At 46.2% G+C, this 25,789-nt stretch overlaps 1 protein-coding gene across 2 annotated transcripts in view; it reads left to right on the forward strand.

Annotated features, from left to right (window-relative positions):
* The window catches only part of LOC144130061 (uncharacterized), a 263,082-nt gene that overhangs the window by 200,434 nt on the left and 36,859 nt on the right, over positions 1 to 25,789 (forward strand). For both annotated transcript variants that reach the window (XM_077664085.1, XM_077664084.1), the window contains exons 5-6: positions 6,248 to 6,351; positions 17,821 to 17,900. In XM_077664085.1, the coding sequence (XP_077520211.1) occupies positions 6,248 to 6,351; positions 17,821 to 17,900 (184 nt within the window). The remainder of the gene's footprint in view (positions 1 to 6,247; positions 6,352 to 17,820; positions 17,901 to 25,789) is intronic.

The raw sequence follows: 25,789 nt of genomic DNA on the forward strand, positions 1-25,789 counted from the left end.
TCAGATTCCGATCTGAGGGAAGCTGTGGTTCAGAAGATATTTAATGAAAAATTGGGCGTTCAGGCGAAAACTATAGACAGAATTCATCGTATAGGCAAGAAAAAAACTAGTAGCCATAGACCTGTCATTATGCACTTTTTCGACTCTAGAGAGAGTTGGTATTTAAGATTTGCGGGAAGTTGAAAGGCGGCCCGATAAGTGTAAGCCCAGACTATGCGAAGGAAACAGTAGCAGTACGAAAAAAACTGTGGCAAAGTAGTAAAGCAGAAAGAGATAACGGAACAAAGGTCAAACTGATACATGATAAACTTAAGATTAACAACACCATTTACGCATGGGATCATGAACGACAAGAGCGCTGTCTGTACCGAACCCACCAAGATAAGATAGGACGACCCAAAGTTATCGATGAGTCTGCTGGTCATAGTTCGCTATCCCCGACCAAATCAACTGCAGATTCTGATGATCATAGCGATTGCTCGCAAATATAGCTCAGAATTATTCTGTTAAACGCCCGCAGTGTAGCAAACAAAACAACTGATTTAGAACATTTGCTAATTTTCGAGAACCCTGACTTATTGTTAATAACCGAGACCTGGTTACATGAGGGAATTAGTAACGATAGCATTTTCCAACCAGGCTACCTTGTCTTTAGATGGGATAGAAGTTCTAGAGGAGGGGGGGTGGCTATTGTTGTGAAAAGCACAGTATCTGCAGTCGCTCTTAACTGCAGCCTTTCTGAAATGGTGTGGTGCAGGGTTTCTTGTGGGAACCTTGTACATTTAGTAGGTGCTGTGTACAGGCCGCTTTCTACATCTCCTGAATTTTTGGATGAATTGCTTTTGTTCCTTAATTCTCATGTAAATAAGAACACCAGACTGATAATGGCTGGCGACTTTAATTTGCCACATATTAATTGGGAAACTTTGTCAACAGGTAATGTAGAAATAAGCAGTGCGAATAAAGTAATAGAAATTATGTTTACTCATAACCTTAAGCAAATAGTAAAGGATTTTACAAGGGTTACATCGGGGTCCCAGTCATTGTTGGACTTGGTTTTCTTATCCCCTAAAGTGGCAGACCACGCTATATCTGTCAAGCCGGGATTATCTGACCACAAGGTGATCTGTTTGAATGTGCGGTTGAACACACAAGCTCGCAAAAAATCGCATGTTTTAATACGGGTCAAAGATTACAGCCGGGCAGACGATACGTCTATCTTAGACGTCTTAGAAGAAAACTTGAATCAGTTTGCAACTGCATCATACCATGAAAGTGTCGAGGAATTGTGGCAACGTTTTAAGGGCACACTAAAATATTGCATTGATAGGTTTGTTCCCACTCGCTCAAAGAAATCGAAGCAGCTCAATCCTTGGATCACTAGAGAGATCATTCAGTTGAAGCGCAAGGTAAAAAGGGTACGAAAGCAAAAAAAATAGAGCTAGGAACTTTCAAACATCAAAAAGAAGCTCAAAACAGTGTTATTAGATTCGAAAAAAACTTACTTCAATACAACACTGACTAATTTTCTCACAAGCTCACCACGAAAGTTCTGGCGATATTTTTCAGCGGAAAAGAACGCAATCACACAGGTAATGGATGGGGACGATGAGGTGACTGATAAAAACGATATTGCAAATCTGTTTAATGATTTCTTCCAGTCGGTCTTTAGTAGGGATGACAATGATATTGAGAGTGATCATACAATAATTTACCCGTTGCCATACTCAATGCACGAGATTCGCATCAATAGGGAGGGCATCTGTGAGCAGCTGCTGTCTCTGGACCCGAAGAAATCGAGCGGTCCCGATGAAATACCGACGGAATTCCTTAAACGGTATGCTCAGTGGTTATCATATTATTTGCAAATTTTATTTGAAAAGTTATTGCGGGATCATTCTTTACCTCGTGACTGGCGCAGCGCAATAGTAGTTCCGGTATTTAAAGGCGGTAATCGACTTCTCGTAGAAAACTACAGGCCAGTTTCACTCACTTCCGTATGTTGCAAGGTTTTTGAACACATAATAGCTAAACACATCCTTCATTTTTTTGAAATAAATGACCTATTGTGTCCATTTCAGCATGGTTTTCGGACCGCCCTCTCGACAGTAACGCAGTTAATTGAAACAGTGAACGACTTTTGCAAGGCTATAGATGAACGTCAGCAGGTAGATGTGGTCTGTGTAGACTTCTCGAAGGCTTTCGATAAAGTTCCGCATCATAAGCTTCTTTTTAAACTACGCAGATTAGGAATCGCTGAAAATATAGTACTGCGGATTCAGGCCTATCTAAGTAACCGCTGTCAAGTCGTCAAAATAGAAAGTGCAGTATCGGATAGGCGTGAAGTTCTGTCGGGGGTGCCACAGGGCTCCGTTTTAGGTCCGCTTTTGTTTTTATTGTATATAAAAGATATTTCTGCTATCGTCGAATCGCCTGTCAGAATGAAACTTTTTGCCGATGATTGTTTGATTTACTCTCCTGTGGCTTCCCCGGCAGATCAGATGAACATAAATAGGTGTCTTCAGTCGTTAAACTCGTGGTGCCTGAAATGGGGTATGGAAATAAACTACCAAAAATCTAATTACATGCAAGTAACAAGGAAGCAGAATGTTATGATGTTTCGATACAATAGCGGTGAAAATTCCTTAGATCAAGTAAAGCGTCTCAAGTACTTGGGAGTGACATTAACAAATAATCTTGACTGGCGCACCCATATTGAAAATGTCTATTTAAAAGCCTACCAGAAGGTCTGTTTCCTGAGGAGGAAGTTGCCGAATGCGACTAGAGAAATTAAATTGATTGCGTACCAGACGTTCGTGCGCCCATTCATAGAGTACGCAAGTGCAGTGTGGAGTCCTCATCAAAAGGGTTTAAAACGGCAACTGGAAAGATTGCAAAGGATGTCATCACGTTTTATATGCTCTAAATACCGCCGCACTGATTCAGTCACAGCAATGCTAAAAGAGTGTCAGTTAGAATCACTAGAAGTAAGAAGAACAAAGCAGAAATTGAAACTTTTTTTTCTGATAATGAATGATAAAGTCAAAGTTAATAAACATCACTATGTTACACCTCCCCTGAAGCGTTGCCCTCGGAAAAATCACAGTAAGGTATTACAACCTATTATTACACGTACTGATGTCTATCGTTACTCCTTTTTTCCCGATGCTGTAGAAATTTGGAATCAACTACCAAGTGACGTTGTGGACCAAACAGATGTAGAAAAATTTGTGATAGGTGTGAACGCGTTCCTGGAAGATTGCTGTGCAAATCTGTAATTCTGTGCATTTGAGTGTTTCTTTTTTTTAGCGAAGAGAATTGCACTTGTGTCTGTATATGTTTCCCTCCCTGTAATGACCCTCATGCAGAGGGTTAACAGTATGAATAAATAAATAAATAAATAAAAATCAGGAAGGGGGATATTGTGTGCCCAGACGCGTCTCTCACCCATGATCACGTAACTACATCTGCTGCACACATCCTGAATCTTGCACTTCCTGCTACCTGCCACGATAGCTCAGTGGTTAGGACGCTCGGCTACTGATTCGGTGTTCTTATGTTCGAACCCGACCGCGGCGGCTGCGTTTCGATGCAGGCGAAACGCAAAGACGCCCGTGTGCTGTGCGATTTCAATGCAAGTTAAAGATCCCCAGGTGGTCGAAATTATTCCGGAACCCTCCACTACGGCACTTCTTTCTTCTTTAACTCCAGATTTATTCCTTCCCTTACGGCTCGGCTCAGGTGTCCAACGATATGAGACAGATACTGCGCCTTTTCCTTTCCCTCAAGACCAATTTTCATTTTTTACTTCGTGCCACCTTTGTGGTCCTTTGGTCGGACGCGCTGTCGGAAGACTCCGCCAAACGCTGCGACACTCCTGCTCGGATGTTAAGCACAGAGAGGGAATGACAGCCCGCGAACATGCCAATGAGGGAGCACACGCAAACGCGTTGTCTCGGCAGACAACCACGTTTGCAACGTAGCTTGCCGGCACCGACGGTGTAATTCATTGGAACTGGTGGCGCATCTCAAAGCCCAAAAAGCGCGCATAAATCTAAACCACAGTCCAGAGCGTTGAAGATCGTTCACCTTTTTAGTGCCAATATATCTTCGTTACGGTGCTCATTCGACGAAAATCGATGAAGAACCGAAGGGTACGGTCTACCTTGTCAGAGCAATCCCTGTAGCCCAAGGACTGATGATTGCTGTGATGAAGCACTTCTTCGATTTGGCCCCGACTGTTACTGCCCAGACAGGAGAATGCCCAATGTGCCCAGACTTGAGAATGGCTCTCCGAGCCTTCCCCACGGAAGAAACGCAACCACGCCTGCTTCGAAAGGCAGCGAGAGGCTGATGCCTATTTCTTCCAGGAAGAGTACGTGTCCAGCCTTGGCCTCAATCCTGGTCGCCGTCAATCTCGAACGATTGTCTAACAGCGGCTAGAGAAAGTAAGAAGAGCGCTCTTTGGAGTTGGGGTGGCTTCTCGGCGAAACTACCGCCGCCTAGAATGCACGAACCTTCTGAAGGTTGGAAGATAAGCGGGTTCTCACGCTCACGTTGTCACTCTAAAAACGAAATCTTCAACGGCATACCAAGACTCATGGTTGCCAACGGATCCCGGCGTGACCAAGATTGACCCGACGGCTGCGCAAACCATAGAACCAAGGCACTGCCGGTGCTTTTCAGTGGTCGTACCTTACTGGGGCACATTCCCTTGGAAAAATTTCATACCCTCGAACACGATCTTCACAATGCAAGTAGCCCAGCGCATACTTGAACAAAAAGCGAGTGGGCATGATTGTTTGGAGTGATTGGCTGATTTATGACCCATACTACTGAACGTTTGCACAAGCACATTCTGCCTATTCGTACGACATCGGTGTATTGTTATTAAACAACAATCAGGTTTATCAACTTTTGCCCATCGTCGTCGCACTGCTTCTCTTTTTCTGCTCCATAAGTTTTTTTTACAGTTCCCTCGGCCTCCTACATCACACCGCCAGCTCGCATATCTCATCGCACCGGCCATCCACTACAAGTTTCATGTCAACGTGCCCGCACAGTCACTTCTTCCGCATCCTTTTTTGTCGCACTGCAAAAGACTGGAATGGCCTTCCCCACGAAGTTGATTCCATCACCTGCCCATCTAGTTTTGTTAACAATTTAAATTTCAACTTCATAAATATCATGTAGGAAATCATATTCAATCAATATTTGTACTCCCACCCCTTATGTAGTACCCACAAATAGAGGTCTTTAAGGTAATAAAGTGAAGTGAAGTGAGGAAAGACGCGCTACAAACGCTAACCAGCGCTCATACAACATAGCACTTGTGGTGCGTCATTCTCTGTCTATCCTCGTGTCTGCGCTAAACCTTTGGTAGCATGTGCATCATAAGCTAATAGCGCATCGTAGCGTAGGTCATCGTAGTTTTTATAAGCGGCATCGCAGCCAGAGTCATTGGTGGTCTTCGAATGGAATATTTTGAGGGTTTCGTTGTCATCTCTGTAGGCCTTTCTGTTTTCCGCATATATACAGGCAGATGTTCTGCCGGCAAAGTTCGTCTAAGAATACAGCCAGCTAAAAAAATGCGGAATCGTCGCTCACCTCCGTGCAGCCCCCTTTCCAACTGACTTACAATTGATGGTAATTAATTTGATGATGTCGATTACGAATTTTTATGGCGTGAGGGCGCCTATGGCCAAAGAGCGCCATGCACAAGGTACTTTCGACTATTCAAGGTTGGGTCAAAGACCCATTTCCCAAGCATTTCACCCTACATAAGCCGAGCACCGCACCAGGGGAAAGCTTGTACCCAATGTGTCCCCGGTGGGTACCCGGCGGCACTGGGGATCGAACCTTCACCTCCCGCATGCGAGGCGGATGCTTAACTGTTTGGCCACCGCTGCGGCGTAATTAATTTTAGGTTTTCTGTTTTTTTTTATTTCTGATGCGAATTTCACCCTGTGGTGCTCTCATTAGTCTTTCGCAGGCAAACCCAGTACTATGACTGGCTGTCGTGCTGCATTTATCCAGGCTACCTAATTATTGAAGCTTTCCTGTATGGTTGGTGCATTATGCATTACATTTTCTGCCCAGCGCTTGAGAGGAGGAATGATTTAACACGTTTGTTAATGAGCTATAAAAAGAACTGTGCGCCCTTGGACATCACGTCATGCTGACCATTGTAGCACACTCACGGATGAAGCGTCTCTTGGTAATGCGAGTACGTTTTTCTCTCTCGCAGGAGCTAAGATCGCCAATTATAATGGCCAGGGAGGCTGTGTACAGCTGTCTACCCACTTTTGTGATAATGACGCAAGCGCAGGATTCCCAGTGAACGAGGGACTGGTGAGTGGTCAACTCCGGCAAGTTGGCAGCTATCCACACTACGAACAGCGTGCTGTGGAAGTACCTTTTTTGCTTTCATGTCCAATATTCCCGGACAAAAGCAATGAAAATTGAAAAATTTGAAAATTGTAGGACACTGTTATGGAAATATTGAAGGCAATGGTCCATTCTTCTGAACTGTAGAAAAATCTTTCTTTTGAAGTCTTTTTATCGATGGCATCGAACAGTTAAGGCTGGCATTGAAAACCCATAAGGAACGCTTTTAAAGAGAGCAAAAACGTTAATGAAAAAAAATACAAGACTGGCGTCGGGTGATCTGCGAATATATTCACTCCTGTAGTGAAATCTTGCAGTATATGAAAAAAAATTGTGTTCATAAACGGTTTCTTGGTCAAAATTGCTTTTGTTCAGTACTCTTGGGTGTGAATGCGGTTTTCTTTTGTTTCCAAATACTTTGTAGTATACTTGCGTATTCACGCCACACTCTAATAGTGTGGTGTGCAGATAATCCAGACGCCTTCATTGCTACTATCAGGTTACACAATAATAACAGTGGATCAGCTGCGCGTAGTATGAAGAAACCAGTCGTGACCGCTTAATGGTGGCACACCAAATGCAAATAATCCTTGGTGAGCTGCTTGATACCACTCCGCCTTTGAATTCTCAGTAGAGGAAGGTGCAGAAGGTGAATTTTTCATTGCTTTTAAATTGCAATTAGTAGTTCTGTTAAGACATTTACCGCACAGAATGTTGGTAGAAATCTTGCTTTACCTAAGCGAACGAACGTGCCTGGATTTTATCTCGGATATAAACGCAGAAATCGTCTCACCGAACTCTACATCACAGCGCTAAACAACGAAGACTACAGAGACAGGCGCTATCTTTTGAACTGTAGGCTTATTCACACGAAAACGGAAATATATACGTACAGGAAAACAGGAAAAATAAACCCGGGCACGCTGCAACTCGCCAAGTAGCCCAACTTTCCGTAAGTCTTACTGAACTTTCAGCAAACCCAGCACGCTAATGGATGCACATATGACGTGGTGTTTAACATGTCCTTTGAACTGCGTGGCTTACGTCATGAGCATGAATGGAATTAAGATAGAGAGAGAAACCATTTAATGAAAAAAACAGGGAATTTAATCGGCGTTTACACATCGCTTGCATGCTACTCTGCGGGGGGAAAGGAATTTGGGAGATAAAGGCGGCAGGTGAGCGTTGCGCAAAAGGTAAAATCAAAAAAATAAAAATAGAAGATAAAATCCGGCTATTAAGTGCGTACTAAGGTGCATCGGCGATTAATGATGTAACATAGGAAATTATGCAGTGCATAGTCCGACAAATGGGCTAACAAAGTTTACTGCCTGAAAAACGCAAAAGGGTAACGTGCAAGGTGAAATTACAGCTTGTCAAGATGTCCAATGTTCTTTAAATATGCAAACAAAAAGTTCATTGCATGGCTGTGTTGCATAGGGCAGGCTAAATGACCTCAAACACTGTCCATTGTTACAGGCATTGGAGAGAGCTTCTCCATGCAATGTTCATTAGTACGCACACTCGTCAGCATACGCATGGCACTCAAGCAGGGTATGTTCGACTGTTTGAATCGAGCCGTAGTTGTCCTAAAGCGGACGTTATTTGATCGAAACGGTATCGTAAGCCGTTTGTAAATGAATGAAATTAATCTGTCCAGCTTTACAGTTTACGCAACGAGAACACAAATTCTGAACTTATTTTTCCTTCTTCGAATACCTTTTACCTTTCTATTGGTACTCTTTGAAGGAATATGCATACCAGATTTTGATTCAATACTTTCTTCTTTGAAATGATGTGTAAGACATTACTGTGCATCAGTCACCATGTGTTCTCCTACGACCACTAAATAATCTATAACTGAAATTTTTGTATCCGCTGTTTCAGTTTAGGTTTCAGCAGCCGAGCGATGACTACGACGTCAAAGGTCAGTAAAGGTCATGTGAGGCATGAAAGAATTGCCATATAACCACTTCTTCACCAGTAGTGATTTCGACTCTTGAGGCAGGCTGGCTTAAGCGCTGCAGTGAATGGAAACGACCAAACCAGGGGCAGGAAACTCCGGTTAGTTTGTTTCAGCTACTCCAGCCCACCTGGAGAGTTAAGGAGGCGAAGGCTGAAAAAATTATTTAATTGTGGACATGCATGCATCGCTACAGGCTGCAGAGGTGGCCGAATTGTCGGGTTCACTGGCAAACGAACCTGCTTAATTATTCCCGTCGGTACTTGGAATCCTGCTCAGGGACTAACTTTTTTCAACTAGATACCGTTGCCATGGCAACTATACGACGCTCCGGTTGGCTTCACTCCGACCGCAACGGGAGCAATTGGCGCTGGCGTCTTAATGGGTTGGACAATGGCATTTACGGAAGTTTCCTACCCCTGATCAAGCAGCGTGTCAGTCGCAGTTCTTTTTTTTCCCTCACGTGTATTATACTGACCTTTGACGTGACTGCCAGCACTCGGCAGTTGAAACTGAAAGAGGTGAGAGAAGAACTGTAATTACAAATTACTTAGTCATCGCTAGGCAACGACTTGTGGCGATCTATGTATAGTTGCGCCTTAAGCATCATTGCGAATATGCGATGACGCAACCGAAAATTCAGTGCCTGCGCTCCTTAAAGAGGCTGTTTCTACATGCTTACATGAGCAACACATTAGGTTATATCTTCAAGTATATTGTCTTATTTTATCATTCCCTTCCCCATGAAATTGCAGCCATCACCTGCCCATCAACCTTCCTATAAAAAGTCACATCCCAACCGTCATCATGAAAAAAATGTTTTGCTTTCCCATGTTAACCCCACACCTTATGTAAAACCCCTAATAGAGGGTGTTTAAGGAAATGAAAATAAAATGAAATGAGGATGCTCGGCCAGATCTTAAAAACAGGAAGTGAATATTGATAAGGAACAGCAGCCAGATGATTTTGGTAACGCGAACGGAAAATTCTGGCGAAGGAGAATCTGAAGGGTAGTAGAGACGCCTCCATATATGCACACGAAGAGCTGCACGATGCAAATAGAACACCCGCAGGAACAACAACATGGAAGCACAAATTCCTCCTCTCGTAAGCCTCGCCGCGGTGGCTCAGTGGTTAGGGCGCTCGACTACTGATCTGGAGTTCCCGGGTTCGAACCCGACCGCGGCGGATGCGTTTTTATGGATGAAAAACGCTAAGGCGCCCCCGTGTGCTGTGCGATGTCAGTGCACGTTAAAGATCCCCAGGTGGTCGAAATTATTCCGGAGCCCTCCACTACGGCACCTCCTCTTCCTTTCTTCTTTCACTCCCTCCTTTATCCCTTCCCTTACGGCGCGGTTCAGGTGTCCAACGATATTTGAGACAGATACTGCGCCATTTCCTTTCCACCAAAAACCAATTATTATTATTATTCCTCTCGTAACCTCAGCCACCACCATCGAGCTAGAACAGTTAGACAAAATATTTGATAAAAATTATCCCAAAGAGTATTTAAACTGTCGCGAACAACCATACGTCGGCTCCCTTAAAGGTAAGGCGATGGAGGAGAGCAACTCTAGGAACTCGGCACAATAACCTAGCATATCCCCTGCCGAACGATATGGTGCACGTGTGAGTTCCAGAAACCGAGCATACATGTTCTCTTTGCACCATCGTGTTGTTAAGCTATTCATTTTCCTCCCAACCAGTAGGAACAAAAACGGACGAAGAATACAACGCATTCAGCGGTGACATGAAGGAAAGGAACAATTTACAAGAGGTTGTTACGTAACATTTTGTTAAGCCGCACATGAGGGCTCTCCCTCGCTAGTTGGCTGCCGTCTCAGCGTGATTGAGCATGCACAGCAGGCAGTGATGCAGACGGCACCACTCCGCCTATAGTTGCTATTGGCGGCGCCATAGACCAAAGACTCCCAGCAGTCCTTGCTGATGCGCGGGACTTGTCGTGCACTTTTTCTCGTCCAGCACGGATAGCGAGGTTCTCTCCTGACCTTTCCTTCCTCCATGATTGGTTGGAATGGTCTGGAGAGAGCAGTGAACAAGTGGCTGAGCTATAAATTACCGAATATGAACGAAGCCAACAAAAAGACAAGAAATAGCTGTTCCTTGTGATTACGCGAAAAAAAACTACAACAATGTAGAGACGGTGACGGAGGCCACGCTTATTTTCCATTGAATAATAATAATAATTGGTTTTTGGGGAAAGGAAATGGCGCAGTATCTGTCTCATATTTCTTTGGACACCTGAACCGCGCCGTAAGGGAAGGGTTAAAGGAGGGAGTGAAAGAAGAAAGGAAGAATAGGTGCCGTAGTGGAGGGCTCCGGAATAATTTCGACCACCTGGGGTTCTTTAACGTGCACTGACATCGCACAGCACACGGGGGCGCCTTAGCGTTTTTCCTCCATAAAAACGCAGCCACCGCGGTCGGGTTCGAACCCGGGAACTCCGGATCAGTAGTCGAGCGCCCTAACCACTGAGCCACCGCGGCGGGAATATTTTTCATTTCGGCATGTTTTACCAGTGATATTACGGTCTTGGTAGTGTTAAGTTCGGTGGCATGATGTAATGTTTCGACGATGTTTTGATGATCCCCTCTCTCACCTATGTAGTGTCCATTTGGGCCTTCAGAAGGGTAATGGTTCGGGCTAGTGTGTAAATTAAATGAAGTTCCATAGCGCAAAACGAAATGACGCGACACAAGCGCTAAACTTCCACTAAAAGGTTTATTCGGCGCTCACCTGCCTTATGAAGGTACAAACCAAGTGCGGAATGGGAAACAGATGAAGGGTTAACAGGCTTACAGTCTTAGATTTGGCAAAAGTATACCAACATCAAAAACAAAGCTAAATCTATTGCTACCAAAAGAAAAGCTAAAAACTCGTATGGACGTTTCACGAGGTCGCACAGTGCCCTTCAGCCAAGAAGGCGATGTCTTTTCTTCATAGTGATAGACAGCAACTGCTAACACAGTTTTAAATCTCAAACCTTTTCCATTGTAAAGACGTCAGTTATATCTCTTCTTTTTACATCTCGATTTTTGCCAATTACCAGGCTTTCCTTGAAGCTACGCTTGCAGATGTGAAAACGGCAATGATGTGCGAAATGTCCAGACACCCCAATGCCTATCGTTTCTGTTGTCTTCGCTTAAGCGCTCATTTAGGCAAATCCCATTTGGTCTATGTACCACTTGCCGCAAGGATAGACCAAATTGGCGAAATGGGCCTTAGCTTAAATCAACGCTTAAGCTTCCACAACACCAACGTTAAGGATGGGGGGCCTGGACATTGAGCATATCTGCTGCTTTCACTATTGTAAGCCTAGCTTCAAGGAATGCCTGGTAATTGGAAGAAATGGAGATATAAAAAAAGAGACATAACTGAGGCGTTTTCAATGGAAAACGTTCGGATTTGAAATTCTGCGAGTTGTCCCTCCTTATCACTACAGAACAAAATACATCGCCTTCCTGGATGCTACCTTTTGAAACGCGCATACCGGTTTTTAGTTTTTCTTTTCGTCGCAATTGATTTAGGTTCGTTATCGATGTTGAGATGCTTGTCATATTTGACTCTTTCAGCCTTTTAGGCCTTCCTGTGTTTCCCCTCTCGCACTTGGTTTGTACCTTCATAAGCCATTTGAGCGCCGAATAAAGCTTCAGTGGAAGTGTAGCTCTTGTGTCTTGTCCATTCGTTTTGCGCTATGAAACCTAATGTGAGCCTTTGGGGGAATAAAATGAAATGAAATGAAATTCGCGGAGTTTTCCCTTTGCTGCTATTTGCAGGGCATAATTTCGCAAAAAGATAATCTTTACGGAGTTTCAGAGAATTTAAGGAATCGAAATTCTCTGACTTCTAAATTTCTGGGTCTTTCATTGTACTGCAGAGAAAAAAGGCCTGAATTAGGATATTTTTGATTTATTGAAGCGACCTTTCGGTTACGGCATTGAACACCTTTTTTTTCTTTACAGCGCTGCCAAAGCAATGAACTCTGCAGAGGTGGATATGTTGTGCTGAGGAATGTGGTTCCGTTATGAAGGTTTCCTCCTCAATCGCAGAGTCACGATATTGTCACGTTGTGTTGACAACGTCGTGGACAGAGAAGAAGTAGGCTGAACTAGTTTCGAAAACTCTTCACTGGTCACCCACAAAGAACTGAGAAAATCGGTGACAGCAGTAGCAACGAGTGTGCTCGCGGTCGTCGAGGGACAGAATCACCGCTGAATTTAAAGCTGCGAAAGAGCTCTCCAGCTAAAGCACGAAAAGCAACCGCAGCAATCTCGTACAAGACAAAAGCGGTTGCCCATGGCTGTGGTCATTAAAGATAGAGCCGGTCGCAGCTCGCGTCACTCAGAGCCGCGTGCCGTAGGTTTCCACCACCAACAAACAAAACAAACAATGTGTGCTTCGCGGAAATACGCATGCAAGTGGTATTTGGTGAGGTGATGGCAAGCGGCATTGCGCGAAAGAAACGAAGCATAGGCGACTGCACATGGTGACTCCTGTTAGTGTGCGCATACGTCAACCCTGTGACTGTCGAGATCGTGCACTCCGTTGTAAAAAAAACCCAGAGTTTGGATCTGAGTCATGCATTTCCCTCGATGTGTTTGTTCACTGAAAGTGTTACCAGATCTCCGCAAGGAACGTCCAATGCACTGTCTCAGTGCACGCAGGCGGGAAGGCAACTGGAGCCAAACATGACGCAGGACGCTCATCTTGTCTTTGCCAGGGATGCGCAGCTACAGCGCTTCATTTGTTCGGGTCGCACGATTGAAGTAAAGGCAAGGGAAAAGAGATCCGTGTCAGCGCTTCAACTTGTTACGCTGAACCCAAACAGCAACAGACGATGCTGCGTCACGATGCTGCGTCACCTGTGCGGTACTAGTATCCCGTAGCGAAAAGTGATGACAGCTGGTGATCATTGCCAATGCCCTGAGCTGTTTGAAAACACTGTGATTATGATACAAATATTTATGATCTGTTATTTGTGCTTCACGATTGATTCCGTGCAAGGGCCTGTGGGGTTAAAAATACACATTTGGTTAAAAAAAAAAACGTTTGCGTTGAGAAAAACAGCTATTCATGAAAAAGAAAGCGCTTGAACCAAATGTCCACTTCAAGAACATGAATTTTTAACGCGAGTGCTTTAAAGGCAGCGTTGTACTAAAAATCCGGTGTCGGCGTTGTGAGCGAAAAATCACGAGCATGCCTGGGACACACAAAGCCAACCGCATGGAGCACCTGCCATGGGAAAGCGGCGCATCACTTGAATGTTGCACCCCTGCGGCAGGAGGGCTATGACGACTCCCAGAGATCTGTAAATATGTGGAGGGGACATCCCAGACGAAGATGTCGAAGATGTCTGGTGTCCAGAAATTTATTAAGAGGACTCCTTTAGCCAGGAAGGAGCGGAGAGAGAGAGAGAGAGAAAAAACTTTATTGGGAATATATATGGAGGAAGTATGAGAGGGCCCTGAAGGGACCCTCCCTTACAAACACTAGGAAGGAGCGGAGCCGCCGGCAATCTTAGAACGCGCAGCGCCGAGATCCGATCGCGTAGCCGTTGAATTCAAATCTGCGCGCGCCCGCCGAGCGTGCTGGGGTATGTCGTCGTCTTCTGGAGCCGGGTACAACGCTGCACACTGCAGTCCCCCCCCCCCCCCCACCCTCTTCTAACGAGGAAGTCGTGAAGTTGTGATGGTGGTGAGAGAGCGAGGTGGTATGCAGGATGGGACGGGGGCGCCAAGGAAAGTCCGTTGGCAAAGTGCAAACGAGGCCGGGTGGAGCTGCCAGTAAAGGCTCAGGTTTCGGGCGGTCGGCTAAGGCTGAGTCGAGGTGGCCGAGGAAGAGGCGGTGAGGCCGAAGGCAGACGCACTTGATGCCGGGTGTCCGAGTGTGAGTGGTAAGGGGCAGAAAAGCCCAGCGGCAACAAAGGGTATCTGAAAGGGTGCTGTAGACATGTGACGTACTGGTGCGACAGTTGGGCGGCGAAAATAGGCTGTAGTGAGCCGGCCGCAGAATGTGATGGGTGTCCGAAAGACAGCGATCGGGAAGGTGCCGCCCAGACGGGGGCAGCGCAGTGCATGCCTCCGATACTGTCGGACAGGCCAGGTGGGGACGAGTAATGGCAACTGCGAGCGGCGTGGTCGTTGTGGCAACACAGAGGAAGCTGCTGAAGCCGCACCGTTTTGGCAGGCCAGGACAGTCGGTACGGGTGGAAGGGAGTCGATGGTGCAAAGCGGACGAGAAGACAGGGGTGTCACCGCCATTGAGTCTGGATGCGAGGTCGACTCAAAGGCAGTGGGAAATTGTTCACCGGGGGGTGAGAGAGACGGGATAGGTACGTAAGCTTCGGCACAGGGGCTCGAATCAGTAGCAGGCGGGTCGTGCGGCTCTTCAACAGTGGGAGTGGCGGAATAAGAAGGCCTCGCAGCCGGTGAGAAGACAGGAGGCAGCAGTGATGGAACAGGGGCCGGAGTTGTGGTCCCAGTGGGTGGGGTCTTTACCGGCGGCTTACAATTTTTTTTTTTTGCGTGTGGCGACCTCAGCAGATAGACCTACCGTGAGAAAAATATAATGCCTATTGCAGCCGTGGTAATACAAGCGGTGAGCGCTAAATCATGCTTTTGAGGGAAGGAAATGGCGCAGTAATTGTCTCACATATCGGTGGACACCCGAGCCGCGTCGTTAGGAAAGGAAGGAAGGTAGGAGTGATAGAAGAAATACGTGCCTCAGTGGAAGGCTCCTGAATAATTTCGACCGCCTGCTCACATGAATGCTCGAGGTTTCGTCAGCCGAGCAGGTGAGCCGGACATTCCGGGAAGGTTCACGAGAGATGGGCTGGTGTCACGACGTTACTAACCATTACAAACTTGAGCGGACAATTTACCCGCCCCCGGACAAGCAATTGGTGAAGGCGCAGGAAAGCGTCTGGCGAAGATTGCAGAAGAGATCTTTCTATAATCCATACGTGTTAAACAACATCTCCCCTGATGTTCAGCCCGAATGCAAATTGTGCCAGGAACTGGCAACCTATGACCACATATTATAGAGCTGTAGCATAGCGCCCCCACCGGCGGATATTACGCGTGATCCTTCTCTCGAGCAGTGGGAGGCCGTGTTGGCCAGCTCAGACCCGGTCGTCATGACCAGGGACATGGAGTGGGCCACCCAGGTCGCCGTCAGCAACGGGTTGATGGCCATCTAGCACGGAATCGTCCGCACATGCGTTCTGACGAAAATAAAGTTTTTCCATCCATCCATCCATCGACCACCTGGTATCCTTAACGCGCACTCACATCGCAAAGCACCCGGGCGCCTTTTGCATTTCGCCTCTAGCTTGGCTTCATTTGGTTTCGCGGCTTTCGCATTTATTTTGGAATATGCTGCCATGCAGGAGTATGTGATCCCCGTGTTTCTGTTTTGGGGGTTTCCAGCGAGAACTTTATGATGCTAGAGATGTCAAGGTACGAACTTGAGCACCTTCTCATGCAGCACTTGAGCGGGAAGCGTCCGGACGGCATTCTTCCTCTGCTCGACCTGTCACGTGTTTTAAGAGCGTTAGCTCATGCAACTTACGTTTGTCAAGGACGCATCTGTCTGCAATTAAGGCCGAGTTGACCAAAAGTGTTACCACGAGTCTACACTATATATCACATAGGAACAGTGGGCGCGTAGCGTGGGCGCGTAGCGTTTCAATTGATACCTACACTTTCTATCCGTTATACAGTGTGTTTCATGGAAGACTAAGTAATTTTCAAAAAGAGGCTTCTTGGGATAAAAGTATCGGTATTTCGGCACAGTACTAGCAGTGTTGGCGGACACCGGAAAGCTGGTGAATTGTCTTAAGTAGAAAGCTGGTTAACTAATTTCTGAGCCAGGCAACTGGTTGCAATTAGACATTTTTATCCAGTTGTTAGTAATAACAGTAACTGTTTTTAGAATTTCGAAAACGTGGTTATCCTCGGCGCTGTGGCTCTGCAAAATTTGGCTACATCGTGCCGAAGTACATGCGCTTTCGAAAAGCATCCAGGCAAAGCAACCTTTCCGATGCATGTAACCAGTAAAAAAACAAGCTTTGTGAGCCACAGCGCCAAAGGTAATCGCGATTTCGAATTTCTATAAACTGTTATGGCTATTACTAAGAGCCAGCTAAAAATCTCTAATTGCAACAAGGCGCGTAACTGTACTACTTAAAAGTTAACTCTTAAAAATTAGTTGACCAGCTTATTAAGACGATTCACCGGTTTTCTGGTGACGCGAAAACTGGTAATACTGTGCTGAAAAAAGCCATACTTTTAACTCAAAAGCCTGTTTTTAAGAATTACTTAGTCTTTCCTGAAACGCCCTGTATATGTGCCAGCATTGCAGTCATCGAAGTGGCAACCCGCACCCCTACCCCATTTCCCAGGAGCCCCATTTGCATAAAATTTGGGGGCCACCCGTTTGACGCAGAATGTTCAAAGTTGAGTCAAATGTCTTGGCATGTTCTTGAGTATAAAATTGCTAATTGAGGTGAAGCCCAAGATATGTGCGTGATTCCCACCGACGACCTTTCAGCCCCCCCCCCCCCCCGTTCATTCTGAGAGCCTCCAGACGGCCATTATGGCCAAAATGTTTGTCGCAGGGGGTTCCGGGTGGTGTCAAACGATTGATCGTGTTTTGATGCACACTTTTATATAACTTATTAACTGATATAACAAGGACATATGCCGGATGTAGCGCAGTTTGCTGTAAATAGCAATAGTAGCGCACAATCTGCGAGGTAGATGGCGCTGGTTGTGTCTTAGAAGGGATGTTTCCTGAAAGGAAACGTCCGCGGATGTTTGGATTCGGTCTTCTCCTTCTTTGCTGAGCACACTTGAAGCTCCCATAGCGAACGCTCTTAAGTCGAACACTGAGGCGGCGTTGACAGAGAATTTTTGGGGGATCTGGGCTCCCGCTTACGTGTGCCGTTCAGAGTGCGATGCTCCGACTCCCCTGCACCCATGGCCCTCCGGCAACGCCACGTACTTTCCACTGTCATGCTGCCGCTTACGACAAATCATAACTGCGATGGTTGCTACTGCTCAGGTGCGCGGTGCGCCATGCTATCCAGTCATTGCTGAATGCTTTAGCGGTAGACATTTCGGTACATTTGGCGTTGTCTATTTTGTCTCTGGGCCCTACAAGATGACGACGAAGATTATGCGAGGCACAAGAGTCGGTCTAGGCACAGTCCTGTGAGCGTGGACGATCTTTGGACTCGCTGCCGCGTCCGCTAAGTGCGCAGGGGAACTTAGGTGTAGCAGCCTTCGCTCTAAGAAAATTATAGCAACTTACGCGCGTTCTGGTGCACGGGTTTGGAAGGCGATTTGAAGCAAGGTCCTATTCGAAGCGAGTCACACCCTTCTGTAACCCTTATTGAAGCGCATGTTACCGAATGTACTTAAGACAATTTTTTGTCCTTATATCTGCAGCACCAAAATCTGCCGTCGTTTGTGAGGTTGGACTTGGGAACCTACCTTCTATACACCGGCATCTACCAAGGGAGCGGCCCGTAAGTGCTAAAAAACTAAACTCTTAACTCCTTCATAATAACGATAAAATATATTCACGTGTAGACAGTGTCGGCACACCACATGGTCACTACTCAGGAGCAGTAAAATTTTAGCGAAGGCAGGGTACAAAACTGCCTTTTTTATGAAAATCCCCGCAAATCTAGAAGAAGCGTATAGCGTAGAAACGTAGAAACGTATTAGGGTAACGTAGAAACGTATTAGGGTAACAGCAGAGACGTTGCCAACGCAACATTTATTTATTCATACATCCTATCAATCCCATTTGGGATTGTTGCAGGTGGGAATATTAGGGCAAGTAACACAATGATCGAAAAATATTATACATTCTTTTTGGGAACATGGGAAAAAAACAACATTGGCAAGAGCGAAGCAGAAGCTTTGGAAGTGGTTAATCTAATGCCGTGAAAAAAAGTAAATGAACATGAATTCTACTACGTTTGGTTACACCTTGTATCTATCCATCCATCATCAGCCTGACTACGCCCACTTGCAGAGCAAAGGCCTCTCCCATGTCTCTCCAATTACCCCAGTCCTTTGCCAGTTGCGGCCACCTATCCCCGCCAACTTCTTTATCTTATCCACCCACCTAACTTACTGGTGCCCTCTGCTAAGTTTGTCTTCTCTTGGAATCCACTCCGTTACCCTTAGTGAACAGCGGTTATCTTGCCTTCGCATTGCATTCCCTGCTCAAGCCCATTTCTTTCTCTTGATGTCGACTATAAAATATCATTAACCCGTGTTTGCTCCCTCACTCTGTCCGCTTCCGGTCTTACACCTATAATTTTTCTTTCCATAGCTCGCTGCGCTTTCCTTAACTTAAGCTGGATCCTTTTCGTAAGCCTCCACGTTTCCGCCCCACAGTTGACTGCCGCTAAGATATTGTATAGATGGACATAATAAAGTATGTGAAGATTCGTAACGCTATACATAGAGATTGGATACAATACAGCACACCGCAAGATACACGAACACAATATTGGTAGTTCGTTTTTCACCTTCGCAACTACGCGCAAATTCACAAAGCTGTAACGCCCATAAAGTTGAATAATGAATAACAGTACATAAGCAAAGGTGCAATATTAGGAAGAGAAAAACACTCGGAAAATCATTTGCTAACTTTCTACTGTGCTTTCATTTGTTGTAATACGCTTAGTCAGTAGTGAACTGTTTGTAAATGAAGGATATAGAGTGCTCTATTTCGTTGCTGTTAAGAAAAAAAACGAGTATCTAATGCACTAAGTATAAAAATGATACTAATTAGGTGTGTGCGAATTTTTATGAAGCATTGATGTTGCATCAGAGAAGGAAACATGCTCAGCAGTGTTCTAAGTGGTGAAAAATGAGTTGATACATGAGCTTAAGCCGTGCAAGTGCAGCACGAGTTTGGAGTGTTCGTGCTCCTTCTCTTTTAATTATTTCAACCGCGGTTCAGTTATCTAGAGTTTGTTCAATACAAAGCTGATCGTTTCTAATTGAACTGCTTCGAGTTTGGTTGCACAGGGTGATTTCTTTTAACCTGTACAGATTTTTCTTTTAAAAACTGCCTGAGATATATCAGTGCGGTCTCTTGAGCTGGAATATAGAGCCAGGCGGACACTATATACCTCATAACGACCAATAAGTAAACTTTCAGTTTAAATTAACTAATGACCTTTGTATTTTTTATTTTACGGGGAAAGGCTATATTCCGAAATTGATGGCCGTAAAAATAGAAGGTGAGCTGCGTTTTACATTTTATTAATCGGCATTGTTGTTCGAAATATTGGAAGTAAAAAATACGCGATTGATAGCTTTTTGAGTTTGCTTTCCCCCCATGCATATTTAAAAATGGCGACTCTCCCTTCTTATGCATCAAATACAGGCGGAATCGGTGTATTGACGATGTAGATGAAGTTATAACTTGACTTCGGCGTCGATACTGCGGGCAGCGAAGCCATTTTATAAATAACTTATCCGGGAAAGCGAAGTCACAGTTTTCAAACGCCTATTTTTGACTTTCGATATTTCGTGCCACAATGCCGATTAAGCAAATTTAGAAACAGGGCTCGCCTACAATGTTGATGACCGTCAATTTCGCAGTAGTCTTGCGTCGTAAAATCTAAAATAAAAAGTTTGTTCATTTGAGTGACTCAATCGCCTATTCACTGTTCCATATTAGGTACTATCATTAACGAATTAAACGCGAACAAGAACACTGAGGTGGTAACAGAAAACCACCAGCATATTAGCTCGTAGAGAGCAAATACAAACGAAGTCAATAAACACTTCTGAAGAAGAGTCTTCGCGCTTTCCAAGAAAAAATAACCTGAGCTAGTATTGAGCTTCCCCTGGCTGAGAGCTTCTTTTTTTGCTGTTCGTGGCCCGCTTGTCTTTTTCGCGCTCATTTCTTCCTGATAGAATACAATGGCTTCTTTGCTATACAGTGCAGCTGAACATATCACATGAATGTATCTGTCAATTTCTCTGAAATGAAAACCTGTAAAGGTTAAATGAAATCACCCGGTATTTTGATGAGTGTAAGGGAACCAAACTACTTTGGCATATTTGAGAACATCTGTAAAGAAATTCAATAGGAGGTGGAACGTGCGTAACAGCAAATGAAAGCGAGGAAAGTTTTGGGGATGGTGGTGAATACCTTAATAGACACAACACGGGGGAGTTTAGGACACGCAGGCCCTTGGGCCCCTGCACGGCCCCACTGCACTCAAACGTTCATGTCCCGGAGGCTCATGACGCTGGCAGCCCCGCCTGTGGCGATGTCTTGCTTGGCCGGGTCCTCGGAGCGCAGTAGGGTCTCCCGAGCCTCCCAAGTGGTAAGGTGCTCCAGGCCCCGTGGGGGAGGATCCGCCGGGCAGAGGAAAATGATATGATCGAGAGTGGCTTTGGCGTGGTGGCAGAGGGTAATGGAGGGGTTTGTGTGCACTTGGGGATAGTGCGAGCGTATATAAGGGAAGGGTAACGTGCGTGTTTGGAGCCGCCTCTAAAGTGTCTGGTGATAATTGTTGAGCGAGGGATGGGGTGGGGGGTAGAGCCGACGCCCGGCTTTGGAGGCCTGCGTCAGATCACTGAATGACTGCATGCGCTCCCGTGAGAACCCTAGATCGGTGGCCCCCGGTGCCTGGTTGAGAGAACCTCGGGCTAAAGCGTTGGCAGCCTCGTTGGCAGGCACCCATATAAGCTTCATGTGGCGGGGCGGGTGTGCGGCGAGGGAGTTCAGTATGCGAAATGCAGTGACGTGAACTCTCCCGCGAGCAAAATTTAGTATGACAGTTTCAGAGTCCGATAGTATATAACGGGCCTCCATGCGCGTGATGGCTAGGGCAATGACGGCCTCTTCAGCCTCCTCCGAAGTGGCAGTGGGGGATTGTGAAGGGTGGCAATCGATTGCAGGGAGAGGTTCGTGATGGCTACAACCACGTCCTCGCCTGTGCGTGCGGTATGGAATTTGGTAGACAATGCCTTGGGCTCTTTCTCTCGGCGGCCGGTCTTTGGGAACAGGTAGGCAAAACGCAACCTGGAGACCCGATTTTTTCAGGATTCGGGCGATGGTTTCGCTGAGACCTCCGACATAAGGTAATAATAATAATAATTGGTTTTTTGGGGAAAGAAAATGGCGCAGTATCTGTCTCATGTATCTTTGGACACCTGTACCGCGCCGTAAGGGAAGGGATAAGGTTAAGTGACGTATTTTGGTGGTGGCGTTGGCCTTTGTGCGTTGGTTTTTTGACGAATATTGTGTTTTTGACGTCGAATGGTTCTTTGAATAAAGTCTTTTGTGTAGCCGTTCATGATGAGCTCTTTGAATATCGTGCGTTGTTCTTTTTTTCTGTCAAGTTCTGTGCTGCAGAGTGTCTCAACTCTTCTGAACAGCGTCTTCACCACAGATGCTTTATGGACTGTCGGGTGGTTCGAAGAGAAGTGGAGATACCGGCCTGAGTGGGTTGGTTTGCGGTATACGGAGAATTTAAGGGTATTGTCGTTTCGGGACACGAGGACGTCCAAAAACGGCAGCGAGTTTTCTTGTTCCACCTCTAGTGTGAACTGAATGTCAGGTTCTATGGAGTTTAAATGACGAAGGAAATTTTGAGTCTCAGATTTTTTGATGACGGTGAAGCAGTCGTCGACATACATGAGGAAAATCTTTGGTTTCGAGTGGAATGAGTTGAGAGCTCGTTGTTCGATGTGTTTCATTGTTAAATTGGCCATGACGACAGAGATGGATGCTCCCATAGGTGTTCCTTTCACTTGTCGGTAAAATTCCGCGTTTGACGAGAAGTATGTGTTTGATAGGCACAACTCCAGGAGACGGCACACATAATTTACACTCAGCGGGGTTCGTGCGCTGAGTGTGTCGTCGCGTTGTAGGGCGTCACGGGTAGCGGCCACCGCAAGCTTAACGGAGATATTTGTGAAAAGGGACACCATGTCGAAGGAGACAAGGCATTCGTCGGCCTCAAGGGTGGCTTGGGACACCAGTTCGATGAAGTGACTGGAATGACGGATATGGGTCGCTGTTTTTCCTGAGATTAGGGATATTAATTTGTGAAGGTGTTCTGACAACGAGCGAAGAAGGGAACACCGGAAGTCGACAATCGGGCGCAAAGGGATCCCCGGTTTTTGGACTTTGGGCAGGCCGTAGAATGCTGGAGCCGATCCGTTGGTGCTCAATAACTGAAGGTAGAGGTTTCGGAAGGTGGGGTGTTTTTCGAATACTACTTTCAATGTTTTGTTTAGCCTTGCTTAGGTAGTGGTTGTGGGGTCCTTCTTCAATTTTGCATATTCTTGACTGCTGAGTAAGGTGGATATTTTCTCTTCGTAGTCCCGTCTGTCCAGAACGACTGTTGTGTTGCCCTTGTCGCTGAGAGGATCACTATGTTGGTGTCTGTCTTGAGGTCTTGCAGGGCTTCCCTTTCGTCCGGATTTAGGTTTGATTCTTTTCGGTGTGCTTGCACTGAATTGAGTACACCTATTGTTTTGAGCCTGACCTCTTCTCGTACACCAGGTTCCAGTTGCCGGATACCGACTTCAAGCGCAGATACGATTGCTGGAAGGAGGGTCTGTTAACCTGGAGGTTGAATTTGTGTCCCTTGGCTAGGATTGACGTTTCGGCGGTTGTGAGCTTCCTGGAGGAGATGTTGGCGACCAAGTCAGAATGGTCCGGTGGGGGTTATTCGAGCCGGCGTTGAGCATTGTCTGCACCACTTGTCGTGTTTAAAATTATGGAACATGTTAGCTCTTGTTATTAGCAACATCTTCTGCAAAGTAAAGCTTATTTCATTTCCAGTTTGGTTTTCAAACTGCCAAAGTTCTCTTTAGGCATACCTTATGTTAAAACGATGTAGTTGTTGACCTAACTGCTTGAAGATCTTTGCATATTATTCGGCTTCATACAGGAAGTGTATGAGAATTTCAACAGTCCTAGAAGGGCTCCATGTATTAGGCAAATAAATTTCTTGTTTTGTGGCCTCCTTTTTCAAAATAATGCACCAAATTGATAATCCTCCTCAGGGCCTTATATAAAAACTCGTGTTATCAATGTAAGGAAAGCAGCAACTCTATAAATAAATTCATACTGAGTACAGGTTTGTGCCTTTCCATGCGTTTCACTGCCGTAAATCTAAGAAAATCACAATCACACACAAAATTCCCAGCAGCTGTAAACTGACTCCATTCATGACGACAGAACTGTATGTGAAATTTAGCTTTGTTATAGAGCAGAAGGAGGCACCCTTTTATAAACACTGCAAATGCTGGCCCCTTAACATACCTTGCTGGCGGAAGAAGAAGAAGTGGTGGTGCCGAATGTTCTTTGTTTGAGCTCTTCCACTTTTCTGCAGTTTTTTGCTTTTGTGCGTGAACTGTGTCCTCGTCATCCTTCGGGATGGCGGGAGTACAACCCCTGCTTCCTCCCGTGGTCGCCGTTGACAAGACTGCGGCTCTACCAGGTGGCAACTATAGTGCTGGTGTGGAGCTTCCAGATTCGTCTGATGAATCCACGGTGACAGCAATGGATTTTGACAGCAGCAGCTTCACGCTTGTGAGTCGCGCCGCCTGAAAAGGAAGTTGCGCCGGACATCGACAGCGGGTGAGTTGCCTACGAGGAATGTTGACCAGCCAGGTGTCTTCTCAGTGGCCTTCGTTCCTACAACGCAGATGGCTAATCTGAACACCATTAACAGAAAGCGGCTAACCCAGTTTTTCGACCGGGTTGTTCCGGGACAAGTCGGTTAAGTCAGAATTAATGGATGGAAGAATGTCCTGACAGTAGATGTTACATCTCAGGCATCAGTAGACAAGCTGAAAGAAACTAGCGTCCTCGGTGGCATGGCGGTCCGCTCCTACGTTGCTTACGGGAAGCGGACAACCACTGGAGTTATCACTGATGTTGACCCGGAGATAGCTGACAAGGACCTCTGGTCGCTGATTAAATCTACGGCCCGGATTGTTGACATTCATCGTTTCGGGCGCTCCAAGTGTGTCAAACTAGTTTTTGAAACTGACGCTCTGCCATCCCACGTCAAGGTGGGCTATGTGAGGCATCCTGTCCGCCTGTATGCTCCCAAACCTGTTCAGCGCCACAAGTGAAACAAGATAGGTCATGTGAGTGCTGTTTGCAAGATTGAGGTATCCTGCCGTCGATGCGGCGGGATGCACCAGCATGACACCTGCACGACGGAGACTATAAAGTGCGCCAACTGCTCGGGTGCCCATGAAGCCACAGCTAAGGACTGTCCTAAGCTGCAAAACGAAAGAATCATCCTGAATAAGATGGTGAAGAACAATTCGACCCACCAAGAAGCGGCGGCGCGTATTCGTCGCCGCAAACATCGTTCCCGGCGGCGTCGTCCGGTTCCACACAATTGTAGTCCACCTGCACCACAGTCGCAGGAAGTATCAGCTCAGCCGGCACTGCAGCATGAGCCTAACAACGATAACAAGACGTCTGCGGCCGTGTCCCATGTTACCGCAGTAGCTCAGTCTGATGCGTTTGTGTTACCTTCTTCCTCTGATGCTGAATGGCCTGCTCTGCCATCCAAGGAGATCGCCATGGCAAGACCAAGACCGGTTGCCACTCCAGCTGACACTGTTGGCAAGCCCGAAGGTCAGGATGTGAGCATAATGTTAAAAAAGCTTGTGTGTTCAATGCGCGTGCTGCTTTCAGGCATTAACACGCCAACCGCAAAGTTTGTTGTGCAGTTTTTGGATGCACTTGAGCCGCTCTTGGCGGCGTTGCAGTAATTCATTATGGCACAACCAAAACCCACCTCATCTGTGCCAATGCACGTGCGCCGTAGTGTAGTGGTGCAATGGAATGCCCGAGGCCTACGAGGTCGTCTGAGTGACTTCCGGCAACGCGTCCACAAGTACCGCTTCTCTGTGCTGGTTATATGTGAGCCCAACATGCCGTCGCCTTTCTGCCTTTCTGGATACGTGCTGCTGTGGTCTCGCACAGAAGGCGAAACTAGCAAAGTGTTAGTTTGCATACGCCTAGACATTGCGCACGTCCGCCAAGTTCTACAGCCACACTACACAAACCATAACATCTGTTTGACAGTCACGCTAAAAGGACGGGTCTTTTCGATAATCGGTGCCTACATTCCACCTAGAGATGCCATTGATACTTCGTACCTATATTCAGCCATCCAGAGTTGTCCAGCTCCTCATATCATAGTGGGCGATTTTAATGCTCATCACCCTCAGTGGGGCAGTGCTGTTATGAATAACCGAGGCAGGAACCTGTTTGACTTTATGCACTCCCAGAACTTCATCAATATCAACGATGGTTCACCTACGTTTCTGCGTGGCACGTCGTACAGCAGCTGCTTGGATCTGGCGTTTGTTTCAGCAAGTCTCTAGTTTTACGTCA

Source organism: Amblyomma americanum, chromosome 4 (assembly GCF_052857255.1).
Source record: "Amblyomma americanum isolate KBUSLIRL-KWMA chromosome 4, ASM5285725v1, whole genome shotgun sequence".
NCBI lineage: Eukaryota > Metazoa > Arthropoda > Arachnida > Ixodida > Ixodidae > Amblyomma > Amblyomma americanum.